Source organism: Gigantopelta aegis, chromosome 7 (genome assembly GCF_016097555.1).
Source record: "Gigantopelta aegis isolate Gae_Host chromosome 7, Gae_host_genome, whole genome shotgun sequence".
In the NCBI taxonomy this organism is placed as follows: domain Eukaryota; kingdom Metazoa; phylum Mollusca; class Gastropoda; order Neomphalida; family Peltospiridae; genus Gigantopelta; species Gigantopelta aegis.
The window spans coordinates 14,538,935-14,554,335 of NC_054705.1; the positions used below are offsets into that span (position 1 = coordinate 14,538,935).

The window sequence follows — 15,401 nt, forward strand, 5'->3', positions numbered from 1 at the left end:
AATTAATATATAATAAAATTATAACTACCGCCCCTGCCCCCTAGATCCGCCTCTGGCATTGCTTGTTTACGTTTTAGGGTCAGAGATCAACACTACTTTGCTGACCATAACGGTATTAACTATCTTGGATAAACGTAGTTCCGTACCAAAAAACGTTCGTTTGGTTAGTGACCGAAAATGTATCTAATCGTCATATATACATGCATAAATTTAGTTTTGTTTAACGACACCACTAGAGCACATTGATTATTAATCATCGGCTATTAGATGTCAAGCATTTGGTAATTTTGACATAATTATAGTGATAGAGATGAAACCCGCTACATTTTTTCTCCATAATTAGCAAGGTATCCTTTATATGCACCATCCCACAGAGACAGGATAGCACATACCACGGCATTTGATATACCAGTCGTGGTGCACTGGCTGGAACGAGAAATAGCCCATTGGGCCCACCGACGGGGGTCGATCCCAAACGGACAGCACATCAAGCAAGCGCTTTACCACAGGGCTGCATATATATATATATATATAATTGGTTATAATTATTGCAGGATAAATATTATACATGCAGTGTGATTTGTGCTGAATATGTCAGTACGTCAAAGAGATTAAAAGTGTGCCACGCTCTCACCAATAGCCACAATTCTAAATTGTGTGATTCGTGTGCATATTAGTTTATCCGCAGGCAAATTGTCCTGTAAAATAATAATAGAAGTTTGATTTTAACGTAAGAAAAAGTTAAAAATTGAAAGAAATTATCCTAAGTGTGTAGACATTTTAAAAGGTTTTCAACAAATACATATGTTAACATTATTAAAATTACATATTTACATTTTCTTGTTTTGAGTGAAAATATCTCTAAACCAATTCATTTCAGGATCAATATTGATTTTTGTGTAAAACTAATTATTATTATTTCCAACGGCTAAACGAAATTTGAAATATTTTGGCTAAAGATAATTTCCAATGTTTTAAATCTGTTACGGTATGATAGTGGGCTTTTTATAAAAAGGAAAAACGAAAACCCCAGAATAGTTTAGTGTGTTGGGGGGGGGGGGGGGGGGGGGGGGGGGGGGGGGGGGGGGGGGGGGGGGATGGAATTCTTGCTGGGGCTGAAAACTCAGGATAGTTTAAAAAAAATCTTTGTGTAAAATGATAGGCTCCTTACCGAACATAGATTTACTCAGGCAAATCTCTTTTTTTTATTATGCATATTAGTATTTATCATTCATGTTAGCCGACATTCCTGTGTTATTTTCCCAAATATTTTCAAAATATGACGACGAAATGAGAATGATATTGTGGGGCCTTACTAAATAGGGGAATAGGTTTTTTTCAAAAACAAGTCAAGAGAAAACAAAACGCTTAACACATTTAATTATGTATTTATTTAATGATATTCATATTCATTCATTTACACAACTATATACATATTAATTTAATAACATTATACACATACGCATAACACATAGAAACGCACTTAATACATACACACGTCTACGAATACAAGTATTATACAGACGTATGCATGTTGATACACATACAAAAACGTATGTATACATATTCATACATATATAAAAACGTATACGTATTCATACATATGTACAAACATACACATTCATACACAAACAAATGACGTATTCACACACACACACACACACACACACACACACACATTCGCATAAAAGTACATATAAATACGTGTGTGTATATGCCTATATATAATTAACCATGCATGTACACAGATGTAATTTACATATAAATATACTAATACATATTCATAGAAAAATGTTAAACGTATTCACCAATATATAAATATAATCTACCACAGTTAAAGGGACAGTCCTGAGTTTACAACCATTGTAAAATGTTTCCGACCAATAGAGCCTTTTCGATGACGTAACATACAAATTAAATACATTTTCTTATTTAAAATATCAGAAGTTGGTTTTGTTTAACGACACCACTAGAGCACATTGATTAATTAATCATCGGCTATTGGATGACAAACATTTTGTAATTATGACTCATCAGAGGAAACCCGCTTCATTGTTCTTAATGCAACACGGGATCTTTTATATGCACTTCCTCACAGACAGGAAAGCACATACCACGGCCTTTGTCTTTGCCTTTGTGGTGCACTGGTTGTAACGAGAAAAAAAAACTAATCAGCTGAATGGACCCACCGAGGTGGTTCGATCCTACGACGCAAGCACTTCAAACGAGCACTCGACCGACTGAGCTAAATCCCGCATTTGAAAAAATCAGTGTCTGTATTTACAAGACGTTTTTTTGTTGTCCTAATGCTTGTAGTAGCCCAAACCGGATTTTACCTCCCAATAATTTCGTACGTACGAAGACATATATATCACGAATTAAAGTAAACACTGAGTGCTACAAACATTAGTATATGACCACAAACACATTCGATATACAGACACTGACATTCTAAACAAGAAAATATATTTCGTATGAAATAATAGTCGCCAACAATGCTCTGTTATTGAAAACATCTTACAATGGCTGAAAACTCCGGACAGTCCCTTTAAGAAGTATAGATAAGACAGTTCCAACCCAAGGGACATGATTTTATCCCGCGGGCTGGAACCGCCTGATTTATACCCCACAACGATGACTAATTATTTTTCTTACCCATTTAATGACTAATCAAACTATACTAAGGTTTGTTTATTTTATTTAGAAACATATATATATATATATCCTGCAACCACCGTTTCTATTGACAGGATATGATGATGGATAAAGCAAAGTTATATCCTGCTACTAGCAGGATATGACTAATGACGTCACACGCATAGCATACATTACAACTTTGCTCATTTGACCTGTAGGTCATCGTACAATGTGGCTAAAATAACAGAAATAATAGCAATTCTGATAATTAGATGTAAATTAATGGAGATGACGGCAGTACGTTTATTGGCATTTAAACAAACGTACTAAAGTGACACTCCATATTTGACGTACGCATTCATAGTCTTCAAACAAAAACATTTCAATAACAACTTTACACTGAAAGCTGTCCAGCGTTCAGAAAAAAAAAAAACACGTTAAGCAATAGTTTATTTTTATGTAAGGATATTCAAAACGACGTCATTCAAGATTGACGTCATTTCCATTCAAAAAGACACCGCGTCACATATTCTTACGGCATTTAAATATCTAGTAATGGCCGACTGGAATGATTAAGCTTGCGTACACTGTTTACAAAAACACGTTGTATTAAGCTTGATATTATATGATAAAGAGATTATTACCTTCGTATGTTTTGGTATCGTCAATATCATATACTAGTATCAAGCTCGCATAATACACTTTCTAATGTTATATGATACTGACGATACCGAAAAACACTGGTACTACCATCTCTCTCTCTCTCTCTCTCTCTCTCTCTCTCTCTCTCTCTCTCTCTCTCTCTTATACATACATATGCATAACCATAACCATACACAAACACACAAAGATACAATATACATATTCATACACGATATAAACATATCATAAATATATACATATGCACAAACATATACATATCTATAGATTAAAAACATACATAATGACACATTTTATGAAATATCTCTACATCCATGCATATTATTATATATTAAACAAATACATCAGCCCCAATATATCAACTCACGATGTTAAGTTGCATAGCAACCGATCTCTGTTGTGCGATTCTTTGTGAGCGATTGTGAAGGAGGCGATTTTGTCACAGGATGACGTCATTTGTTGTGTCGGCATAGGTCTAGGTATGCTAGCGAGTCTTATTTGATATGTTATTTTTGTTCTGTTTTCTTTTTGTCCTATTTATCACGTTGTTCATCTCTTTTACATGCGGATTTTACACATCGTTATTGCATGTACCCACGTCAAAGTTGAAATAAATGATTGAATTACTGGTCCGTGTTTTTCTTTCTTGATTAGAAAACAAGCTGCCGACAAGGTACGGTCGTAATGATGAAAGTGATGATTATAATGATTGTGGTGGTAATGATGATGATGATGATGACTGACCATTTTGACTATGTTGACTGATTATATTCGTGATGATTATGATCATGATGGTGTTGGTGGTTGGTGATGATGATTATGGTGATGATGATGTTGATGATGATGATGATGATAATGATGATGATGTTGGTGATTGTGATGATGACGATGATGATTATGATGATGATGGTGTTGGTGGTTGAGATGATGATGATGATGATGATAGTGGTGATTATGATAACAATAATGAAGGTGACGATGTTGATTATGGTGGTTGTATAATGGTGATGAAGATCATGACAATGCCTATGACTATGATAATAGCCATGATGAAGATTATCATCTTTAACTTGAGCCTTATGTTACCATGTTTAGGTATAACGATAATTACAGATAACACACTCTTTAATTATACTATATATAGTATTCATACATTTATTTTACCAAAGCAAGTTGCTTACATGCATGCATATTCTATTTACCTTACAATGGCGACGTGCAATTCAATATACAGTATGTTAATAATAAAGGTATAACAGTACATGAACACCTTACAAAAACATACTTAGGATGGACACGATTGTTTGTAAGACATTAAGGATAAAGACAAATCGTTGTAGTTTTTACGTTAATAATGTTAAGGGTAGAGACAGATTATATCATACAGTTCTCTACGATTAGTAGCTTCAACAAGAAATCGTCCTAGATTACGAAGCTGTTTAACGTTTTGAATACTAAGTAACTATTTATACAACACATAAAATCAGATGTTACTGGCCACTCTTCGGACAAGGGGTGGGTGGGCATTTCCATTAAATCTGTAGATGTAATCAAAACTAACGTTAAACCGTAACCGGAGTTGATGGTTTAGTGGAAGGTAAGCATTCACAGTTAGGCTGATCCCCCGGGGACAGACGACGCGCCCAATGTGTTAGGCATCAAGGCATAAGGCCATTATACCAACATCTCTCTCATTAACCACCTACAACTATTACCCTAGTGTGATGGACAGACAGGCTCAATAGCCGTGTTCCCAGGACGGCGTGCTTCAGTCGTAATTGTATATATTGTTAAATCAAAGTTCAAGCATTGTCCGTGTCTATGTCTGCGTTCAGCCAGACCGAGCTGGAAAACGTCCGCCTGACTGGTTTATGCACTTCACGGTATACCAAATGGCCACGTTTGGGAACCAATCAAATAGCGAATGTTAGCGAAACGTTTGCTGGCTGAACTTGGGCCATGTGATGTGATCTTGCATTCGACAATGACAACGCCCATGACGTACCCATTCTAAGGTGTATCGTCTTTTCGTTCACAAGCTACATCAGCAGTCCTGTATGTAGGATGAAACGCGTCGTATACCACCAAATGAAACCTCAAAGAAGACAATAGTAACATACGTGTCTATATTTTAATCAACATATAATTATGTATATATACTGACAAGCATAAATAACGCAATGGATATTTCACTTAATAACCTCTTATAGAAATGTCAAATCATATGTACTGAGTATGCGGACAACTGACATATTGGTAACAACTGTAAGTGAAAGAGGATTTTGTTCAAATCAGAAAAAAATGCAATAAAATGAGTTTTCAGCAAAAAGCATAACTTGGGTGTTTATTGCAGCAACATAGCATTGCATATGAAAATCGTTTTGCATATGCATTGCCTGCTCTCGTCTCCCTATAAAAGCAACCCTTTTGTGTTTTCTGTCCTTTTTTAAATATGCCTCGGTAAATAATGTTAAAAAAATTCTGTTTTATTGCCAATTGTTTTTTTGTTTTTTTTAAATACCAACTTGAACAATTTCAGTTGCAGTTGTTACCAATATGTCATTTGTCTGCATACTCAGTACATATGATTTGACATTTCTATAAGAAAATAGCGAAATACCCATTGCGTTATTTATGCCTCTCAGTATACCATGGGTGTAAATGCTACCATCCCTCACCTTTAAAGGAAATCACAAAAGAGGATAATTAAGCTGCTTGGTTCAGATATAACAGGGCGCGTCTTTGATTACTCTAGATCCGTCCCAAAATTGTGTCATCCAATTCTAGTAGAACTTCTCATATGATTAAAAGGGACAGTCCTCAGTTTACAACCATTGTAAAATGTTTCTGACGTAACATATAAATTATATACATTTTCTTATTTAGAATATCAGTGTCCGTATTTACAAGATGTTTGTTGTTGTCCTAATGCTTGTATATATCGGCTATTTTGTGCCACACAGTGGTAAATTTATAAATGAATTGGCTCAGTACAAGTTAAACTTAAACTTAATGAATTGCTGGCCAAATGAAGCAGGTCCTGACACATATTACACCGATATCAGGTGTAGTCTTATTAAATGCAACATTCAAAGTTAGGTGAACTTCGATCTTTGAGATGGGATTTGGTACACTGCTACCTCCAGTGGCTGTAACACGTTCGCGATATTCGATCGCAACGAAAGGTCATCTGGTCCGGAAATGACGTCAAGTGACGTCTAATCTTCTAACAGATGTATAATCAGATTAAAGTGAGATATGAAACGTTTTCAGGTGGTGGGAAGATCTCTAGACTGGGTTTTTTTTTACACCTAACGTTGAATTAATATGATTCTATAGAATATGTTGGAAACCAATCAAATACCTTCGCGAGCGCTCTCCGTCATCCTAAACACGTCTCACATTCCAATCATATGGTGGAGTGGCAGTAGTCCTGATCAAGTTCCAGTCCGATTTACCAAACGCATATATAACTCAGGACTACTGGCAAGACCTTTGTAATCAAAACCGTCGGTGGGCCCATTGGGCTATTTCTCGCTCCAGCCAGTGCACCACGATTGGTGTAACAAAGGCCGTGGTATGTACTACCCTGTCTGTGGGATGGTGCATATCAAAGATCCCTTGCTGCTAATCGAAAAGAGTAGCCCATGAAGTGGCGACAGCGGGTTTCCTCTCTCAATATCTGTGTGGTCCATATGTTAACCATATGTCCGACGCCATATAACCGTAAATAAAATGTGATGAGTGCGTCGTTAAATAACACATTTCCTTCCTTCCTTGTCATCAAAATTACCGGAACGGGTCGCTGTTGTTTTATATTGGCATTACTTTAAACTACGTCTAGAATTGGGGAAAATGGAGATATCCACATCACTTGCGTGTTTCACATATAGTACAAGGTTACATACTCAGTAGTTATCCCCAAAGAGATTAAACCGTTTTATGTAACTGATATAAACCAGTAGTATAGACATTAATGGTTTAGACATGGGTGGTATATACATGGTTATAATCTGTCAATGTCATAGGGAAAAAATAGGCAACTGAGAGAGATTGAGGTAGCTATATATTAATGTAGTTTTCAACTGGGTGGATACATCATATTCAAAATTAAGGGCGAGGGCAGTTGACTTTTGCTTCCGACTTCTGTATAATCTTAAACATAAAACACCGGATTTCTCAAATTGACATCTCGTGAATTTAAAGATTTTTGCACCAAAAAAACCCACTTCAATTTTATGAGTACTAGTCAGAAAGAGATTACTTTAACGTTCGATACAGCCAGCCAGCCAGACAGACAGACAGCCAGACAGACAGACAGTCATAGTGTACACGTCAACAGAGATGCAATAATTGGTTGTGAAGGTTCAAATCTTTCTTTAATTTAACATACGTAGGGGACATTATACGAATGCTGGTCTTCGCTTCTGTATCACAATTACAGCAAACACATCTAATAAACATCAAATGATTTCCATAAAAGATTTACCCGAATATTTCCAAAATGATAAAACTTTAAAAGAATTCTTTATTTTTATTTTGGCAACATATCAAAATTCGGTACACATTACAATTACATAACGATCGTCAGTCACATAGCGTGTAAGGAACAAAATGCAATAAATTTATACAATGTCGAAAAAAGTGCAGTTAGGTTGTGGATGGAATAATAACAACATAATTTCGAAACAGAATTGTTACAGAGTACCAAGCGTCGCCTTTGATGGTCTTCCGAGTAACGATAAATAACCTGTAGCTAACAGAACATCAGAACAAACAGAACATTGTTAAAAAATTTACAGATATTATTCAGTAACTTAACATTCCTACCAAAACCGCTCGCGGTATTCAACGTTTAGCCTTGAAAAATAATACTTTGGTATGTACATGCATATTTCTTTTCTGAGGAATTTAGATTGAAACTGATAGTGATAAGTGCCACCAACGACATCATCATCATCTCCATAATTTTCATTGTCGTCATCGTCATCATCATCGTCATCATCATCATTGTCGTCATCCTCCTCCTCCTCATCTTCATAATTATCATTGTCCTCATCATCATTATCGTCATCATCATCATCATCATCATCATCGTTTACCTCTAGGACTATTCCCGCATCTACCAACTTCGATTGATATCTAGTGATTGGTAGTGCGATACTTAATAAAAATGAATTTCTATTTTTATTTAATTAAGAATTGACCGCAATTATTTTTTGGTTCATGCAAGTATGAACCGAAAAAACTATTTGCACACTGTATGATCCCGCGTAGGGGTCATACAGAAGTGTGCACATTTATATGCATACATTAACAATACATAACTGAATTTATTTTGTTTAACTTTAAATATGCCTGTATTATTGTTTGTGTAAACTTCATTGATACTCATGTCGCGTAAGAATGCGAACGTTCATTCACTATTATTTGAATCAGGTGATTTTTTGTAAATGACGTCATTTCCTCTAGCTGCTGTGCATTTTTACGGATCATTTAGTTAGGCTTATATTAGAAGGAATTGTCCTATTCGTGCTTAGTTTATATTTTATGAAAGTGAATGAAGGGTTCGTGTCTAACATTTATGCTGTCTTTGGCAAACAACATGTCATGCTTAGCGAAGAGGTTTTTTTTGTTGTGTTTTTTTTTAATTAATGCGTATAGATCCATATGTCTACTCTGCTATAGCATTTTCCATTAATTTATCGTACACATTTTTTGTAGCTTTCGTGTATTTTCTTCAAAATATCTAAATATGATTGCCAGAATAATCCGGGTTGTTGCACTAAAGTAGTGCGAGTCGGAGGGGGGGGGGGGGTAAGTAGGCGTGGCTTAATTTTTGGGTTCATCGAGACCTCTGGACCAATCAGATTGCCATAAAGTGTAAAGAAGCAAAGAAAATTTAATTATAAAGTAATAAATACGCTTCCAAACTAATGCTATCTTTAAACATTCTGTAATGAGAACCTTTAGTCTCTCTAGAATAACGTTACTCAAATTGCCACAGTTAACATAATTCTGGGATGACCATTATGATACATAACTAAATCCAGTTTCGGGTATAGGAATTACCCGTTTGTTCCAAGGTCTTGTCCTATTTTAATCATATGTGGTGGAATGGTATGAGCGTGATATATATTTTGTTATATATTCACAACCCAGACAGTAATATTTTTATTTATTTAAACCATGTATGCATACATGGAAAGTTAGGTACTCTTCAGGTATAATATAATAATGTCGATGTCTGCCCCTCTCAGCCAAATGAGTATGTACATTTAATAATTTTTCATCTTGGAATGAATGAATGAATGAATGAATGAATGAATTAATTAATTAATTAATGTATATATGAAGAGTTTAGGCGCAAAACGCGATATATCCATTTTTTATTTTAAGTAAAAATGACTTTTTTTAATTGACGTATATCGCGTTTTGATGAAAAAACCCGGGATTTACCCAATACAATTTCATAAGGATCAATCTTTCCAAATCAGCGGGCCTACGATTAGCCCTTACTGACATACAATAATGGCTTTAACTTAAAAAAGAAAGAAAATGGTTTATATCGCGTTTTGCGCCTGAACGCTTCATATGTTTAACAACACCCCAGCAAAAAAACTGCACATCGGCTATTGGGTGTTTAACAAAGGTACGTATATAAATATGAAGACAAGCGATTAAAACTATAGTAAGCTGTCATCTAAACGGGAGTAATATATATAAACATGCATAAATAGTGAAACCCCTCTAAACCGGACACCCTCGGGACCAAGTAAAATGACCGGTTTCAAGAGGTATCCGGTTTAGAGAGGTTAGGTTCTGTACTGATTTTTAACAAGGACAGTGAAAATGTCCGGTATATGGGGTATTCTGCTTTACAGAGGGTCCGGTTTTGAGAGGTTACACTGCATTTCCGAAATTAAATAAATTAACCAACGACACATCCCCAAATTTCTGAAGACATAATAATAAATATCCAAAAAAAATATTTTTAAAAAAGAAAGAAAGAAAGAAAGAAAAAACAGGAAAGATGTAAAGTTCAAATATAAAGAGTCTTATAAAAAAAATTTAAGGTGTACTGAAAGAACTGGGGTGTTTTCGATAATTAAACGAATACACCCGAGTACCTCCGAATACACCCGAATGTATTTCTAATTCAAATTCATTGCGGTGTGTAACCTTGTGGTTACTGTAATGATATGATTACTGTTCGACGATTTCAGATTAACGACATCTGGAAATCGAAGAGCGCCTCTTCGGAGAAAGAAAAACGTCTTTTGGAAATAAAAGCTCAGACGAAATCTGACGAACTTGCCCTCCTCGAGATCTCCATGAAAGGTCTGAAAAACGAACTGTGCCAGAAGGAGAGACAAGTCGGCGAGCTTCAAGACGCGATCAGCGAGAAGTCGTGCGCTCTCGCGAGACGAGACGAGATCATACAGGACCAAGATGACGTCATCAGACAACGCGACCAGCAGTTCCAGACGCTGCTCGACCAGATCTCACAGAGGGACGAGAATATCCGAGAGTTGCGAGAGACGGTGAGAACGCGAGACGAGCGACTGAGGGAGAAGGACGAAAGGCTCTTTAAGCTTAATTCCAGCATCGACGGAAACCAGCGAGACATCACGATGTTGACCGACAAACTGAAAGACGTCACTGGCCAGCTGAGCGAGAAGGACGCCGTGGTGTCGGTGCTGCAGCAGCAGATAAGCCACAGCGTCCCGCGCGACACTGGCAGCGAGACGGACATCGAAAAGGAAAACGCGGGACTCAAGGAACAGATAAGGACTCTGCAATACGATCTACAGACGGCGAGAGTGGAGAAGGAGGTGTGTCAGGGACATCTGGCCAAGAGCAAACACGCCCTGGAAGAGGCCATCTTGATGTGGGAGAAGGACAAGTCGTCCATGGAGATGAGTCTCAACATAGCAGACGAGAAGATGAGGATCTACGAGACTTTCCCGGGCATGGAAAAGACGGAGGCGGCCGAAGCAATCAGGTCAGACGCGCAGGCGTACTTCAAGGAGAAGGAGGAGCTGGCACGTGACCTCCAGCACGCGCGGAAGGAGCACGAGACCAACGTGAAGGAGACCAAGGAGATGAACGCCAAACTTCAGGTCGAGGTGACCTCGTTGTCGAAGAAGGTCAAGGTCCTGGAAGAGGAGAAGGCAAAGCTGCTGTCGGAAATAGAGAGACTGAGACCGCAGGTTAGCAAAGTTGTATTTCTATGATTTAACACTATGAGACTATCCTTTACGACACTTTTATGTGTATCGCAATATTATGAGTTCTATTATGTTTCCCAAACATTTAAAGGCACTGTGGATATATCAGTGGCTAAACCATGTGTTACCATGGTTTGTGTATTTACTTTTTCCATATAACGTTAAGACATTTATAATTTGATATGATATTTGCCATTTACTGAGTAAATATGCTATCCATATGGTAACAAGCAGGCATGGCAGGTTAAAATCGTGATATGTTCAAAAATTAGAGGGGATTTTTACCAGAAGGAACGCCATGTTCAGGTCGGTGAGGAACATAGCATTTCATTTGTAGATAGTTTTGTTTTGTATATATGTTGTTGTTGTTGGTGTTGTTGATAACGAAAATGTTTATGATATGATGGCCGGTATTTGTGATGATTGTGATGATGGTTTTCATGTAGACATCTCAATGATGATGATCTAGTTGGTCATAATAATAATGAAAAACATGATAGCCATACTTAGTGTGATGATTGTGTGACGACTCTGATTATAGTCATGACTAACACATACATTCGTCAATTCGTTTTGTTGTTCATTCATTCTTTCATGACGTGTGCATTTGTTTACCATAGATACATATTTTTCTCTCCCTCCACAAGGCTGCGATGGCAGCGTACCTTTGACCATGCTCATACTAAAGACAAAATATTATATTTGTTTCTCCGTCTACAAGTCCAAGCTGGCAGTTAACCCGTGCCTATACTTACACTATAGAAAAATACAATGTTATATTTTCTCTACTTCTACAAGGTTGAGATGGCTATAGACATTTGACTATCTCACACCATAGACGTAACATTATATGTCCCCGTCTTCCACAAGGTTGAAATGTCTGTGGACATTTAACTAACCTCAAACAATAGACGTAACATTATATTTTCTCTTCCACAAGGCTCAGATGGCTTTAGACATTTTACTATCTTACACAGTAGACGTGACATTATATGTTCTCTCCTTCCCCAAGTCTGAGATGGCAGTGTACCCTTGCCTATCCTCACACAATAGAAATCATCTTACATATTTTTCTCTCCTTCCCCAAGTCTGAGATGGCAGTGTACCCTTGCCTATCCTCACACAATAGAAATCATCTTACATATTTTTCTCTCCTTGCACACGTCCAAGATGGCAGTGTACCCTTGCCTATCCTCACACAATAGAAATCATCTTACATATTTCTCTCTCCTTGCACACGTCCAAGATGGCAGTGTACCCTTGCCTATCCTCACACAATAGAAATCATCTTACATATTTTTCTCTCCTTGCACACGTCCAAGATGGCAGTGTACCCTTGCCTATCCTCACACAATAGAAATCATCTTACATATTTTTCTCTCCTTGCACACGTCCAAGATGGCAGTGTACCCTTGCCTATCCTCACACAATAGAAATCATCTTACATATTTTTCTCTCCTTGCACACGTCCAAGATGGCAGTGTACCCTTGCCTATCCTCACACAATAGAAATCATCTTACATATTTCTCTCTCCTTGCACACGTCCAAGATGGCAGTGTACCCTTGCCTATCCTCACACAATAGAAATCATCTTACATATTTCTCTCTCCTTGCACACGTCCAAGATGGCAGTGTACCCTTGCCTATCCTCACACAATAGAAATCATCTTACATATTTTTCTCTCCTTGCACACGTCCAAGATGGCAGTGTACCCTTGCCTATCCTCACACAATAGAAATCATCTTACATATTTTTCTCTCCTTGCACACGTCCGAGATGGCAGTGTACCCTTGCCTATCCTCACACAATAGAAATCATCTTACATATTTTTCTCTCCTTGCACACGTCCGAGATGGCAGTGTACCCTTGCCTATCCTCACACAATAGAAATCATCTTACATATTTTTCTCTCCTTGCACACGTCCGAGATGGCAGTGTACCCTTGCCTATCCTCACACAACAGAAATCATCTTACATATTTTTCTCTCCTTGCACACGTCCGAGATGGCAGTGTACCCTTGCCTATCCTCACACAACAGAAATCATCTTACATATTTTTTTCTCCTTGCACACGTCCGAGATGGCAGTGTACCCTTGCCTATCCTCACACAATAGAAATCATCTTACATATTTTTCTCTCCTTGCACACGTCCGAGATGGCAGTGTACCCTTGCCTATCCTCACACAACAGAAATCATCTTACATATTTCTCTCTCCTTGCACACGTCCGAGATGGCAGTGTACCCTTGCCTATCCTCACACAACAGAAATCATCTTACATATTTCTCTCTCCTTGCACACGTCCGAGATGGCAGTGTACCCTTGCCTATCCTCACACAACAGAAATCATCTTACATATTTCTCTCTCCTTGCACACGTCCGAGATGGCAGTGTACCCTTGCCTATCCTCACACAACAGAAATCATCTTACATATTACATATTTCTCTCTCCTTGCACACGTCCAAGATGGCAGTGTACCCTTGCCTATCCTCACACAACAGAAATCATCTTACATATTTCTCTCTCCTTGCACACGTCCGAGATGGCAGTGTACCCTTGCCTATCCTCACACAACAGAAATCATCTTACATATTTCTCTCTCCTTGCACACGTCCAAGATGGCAGTGTACCCTTGCCTATCCTCACACAACAGAAATCATCTTACATATTTCTCTCTCCTTGCACACGTCCAAGATGGCAGTGTACCCTTGCCTATCCTCACACAACAGAAATCATCTTACATATTTCTCTCTCCTTGCACACGTCCAAGATGGCAGTGTACCCTTGCCTATCCTCACACAACAGAAATCATCTTACATATTTCTCTCTCCTTGCACACGTCCAAGATGGCAGTGTACCCTTGCCTATCCTCACACAACAGAAATCATCTTACATATTTCTCTCTCCTTGCACACGTCCAAGATGGCAGTGTACCCTTGCCTATCCTCACACAACAGAAATCATCTTACATATTTCTCTCTCCTTGCACACGTCCAAGATGGCAGTGTACCCTTGCCTATCCTCACACAATAGAAATCATCTTACATATTTTTCTCTCCTTGCACACGTCCAAGATGGCAGTGGACCTTTGAATATGCTCACATTAATGGACACAATAATCTTATATTTTCTCTCCTTCCACAATTAATTGTAATGATGACGATGGTGGAGAAGATGATGATGACGACGATGATGATGATGATGACGACGACGATGATGATGATAACGACGATGGTGATGACAATAATTATGACGATGATGATGATGACTATGATTATGACAATGACGTAAACATTTATTCATTCATTCGTTTGATCAAGTTTTCATTCAATCATTCATTCATTCATTCATTCATTCATTTATTCATTCGTCGATAACTTGTGGATTCTGCGCCATAGACATACTAACATTATATTTTCTCTCCTCCCTCACCCAGTGTGAGATGGCGTACCGTCTGCAGCAGGAGGAGCGTGTGCAGCGCGCGGAGCACCTGGCCGTGAAGGTGCGTTACGAGACGCGCTTCGAGAAGATGACCAACGACTACTCCAAGATGGTCGTCACTGTGGAGAAGCTGCAGCGCGAACGAGACCTCGACAAGCAGATCATCCAGGGTGTGCAGAGAGGACTCGCCCAGTTGAAGGACAACTACACGCACGACCTGCAGCGCTGGGACGACGAGAGGAAGTACCTCGAGAAACAGCTAGCCGAGGTGAGTAGGTTTTGTGTTGGAGGTGAGAAGGTTTAATTTGTGTTAGAGTTAGTGGAGAGTAGGTTTGTGTTAGAGGTAGAGGTGAGTAGAGGTGAGTAGATTTATGTTGGAGGTGAGTAGGTTTTGTGTTAGAGGTGAGTAGGTTTAATTTGTGTTAGAGT

General features: G+C 38.1%; 1 protein-coding gene and 1 long non-coding RNA gene across 2 annotated transcripts in view; one reads left to right on the forward strand and one right to left on the reverse strand.

Annotated features, from left to right (window-relative positions):
* LOC121377012 (interaptin-like) overlaps window positions 1–15,401 on the forward strand; it is an 82,513-nt gene that overhangs the window by 41,071 nt on the left and 26,041 nt on the right. Inside the window, exons 7-8 of the mRNA XM_041504848.1 lie at window positions 10,524–11,510; window positions 14,968–15,240. Of these exons, the coding sequence (XP_041360782.1) occupies window positions 10,524–11,510; window positions 14,968–15,240 (1,260 nt within the window). The remainder of the gene's footprint in view (window positions 1–10,523; window positions 11,511–14,967; window positions 15,241–15,401) is intronic.
* The window catches only part of LOC121377014, a 54,681-nt gene that overhangs the window by 2,768 nt on the left and 36,512 nt on the right, over window positions 1–15,401 (reverse strand). The window lies entirely within an intron of this gene.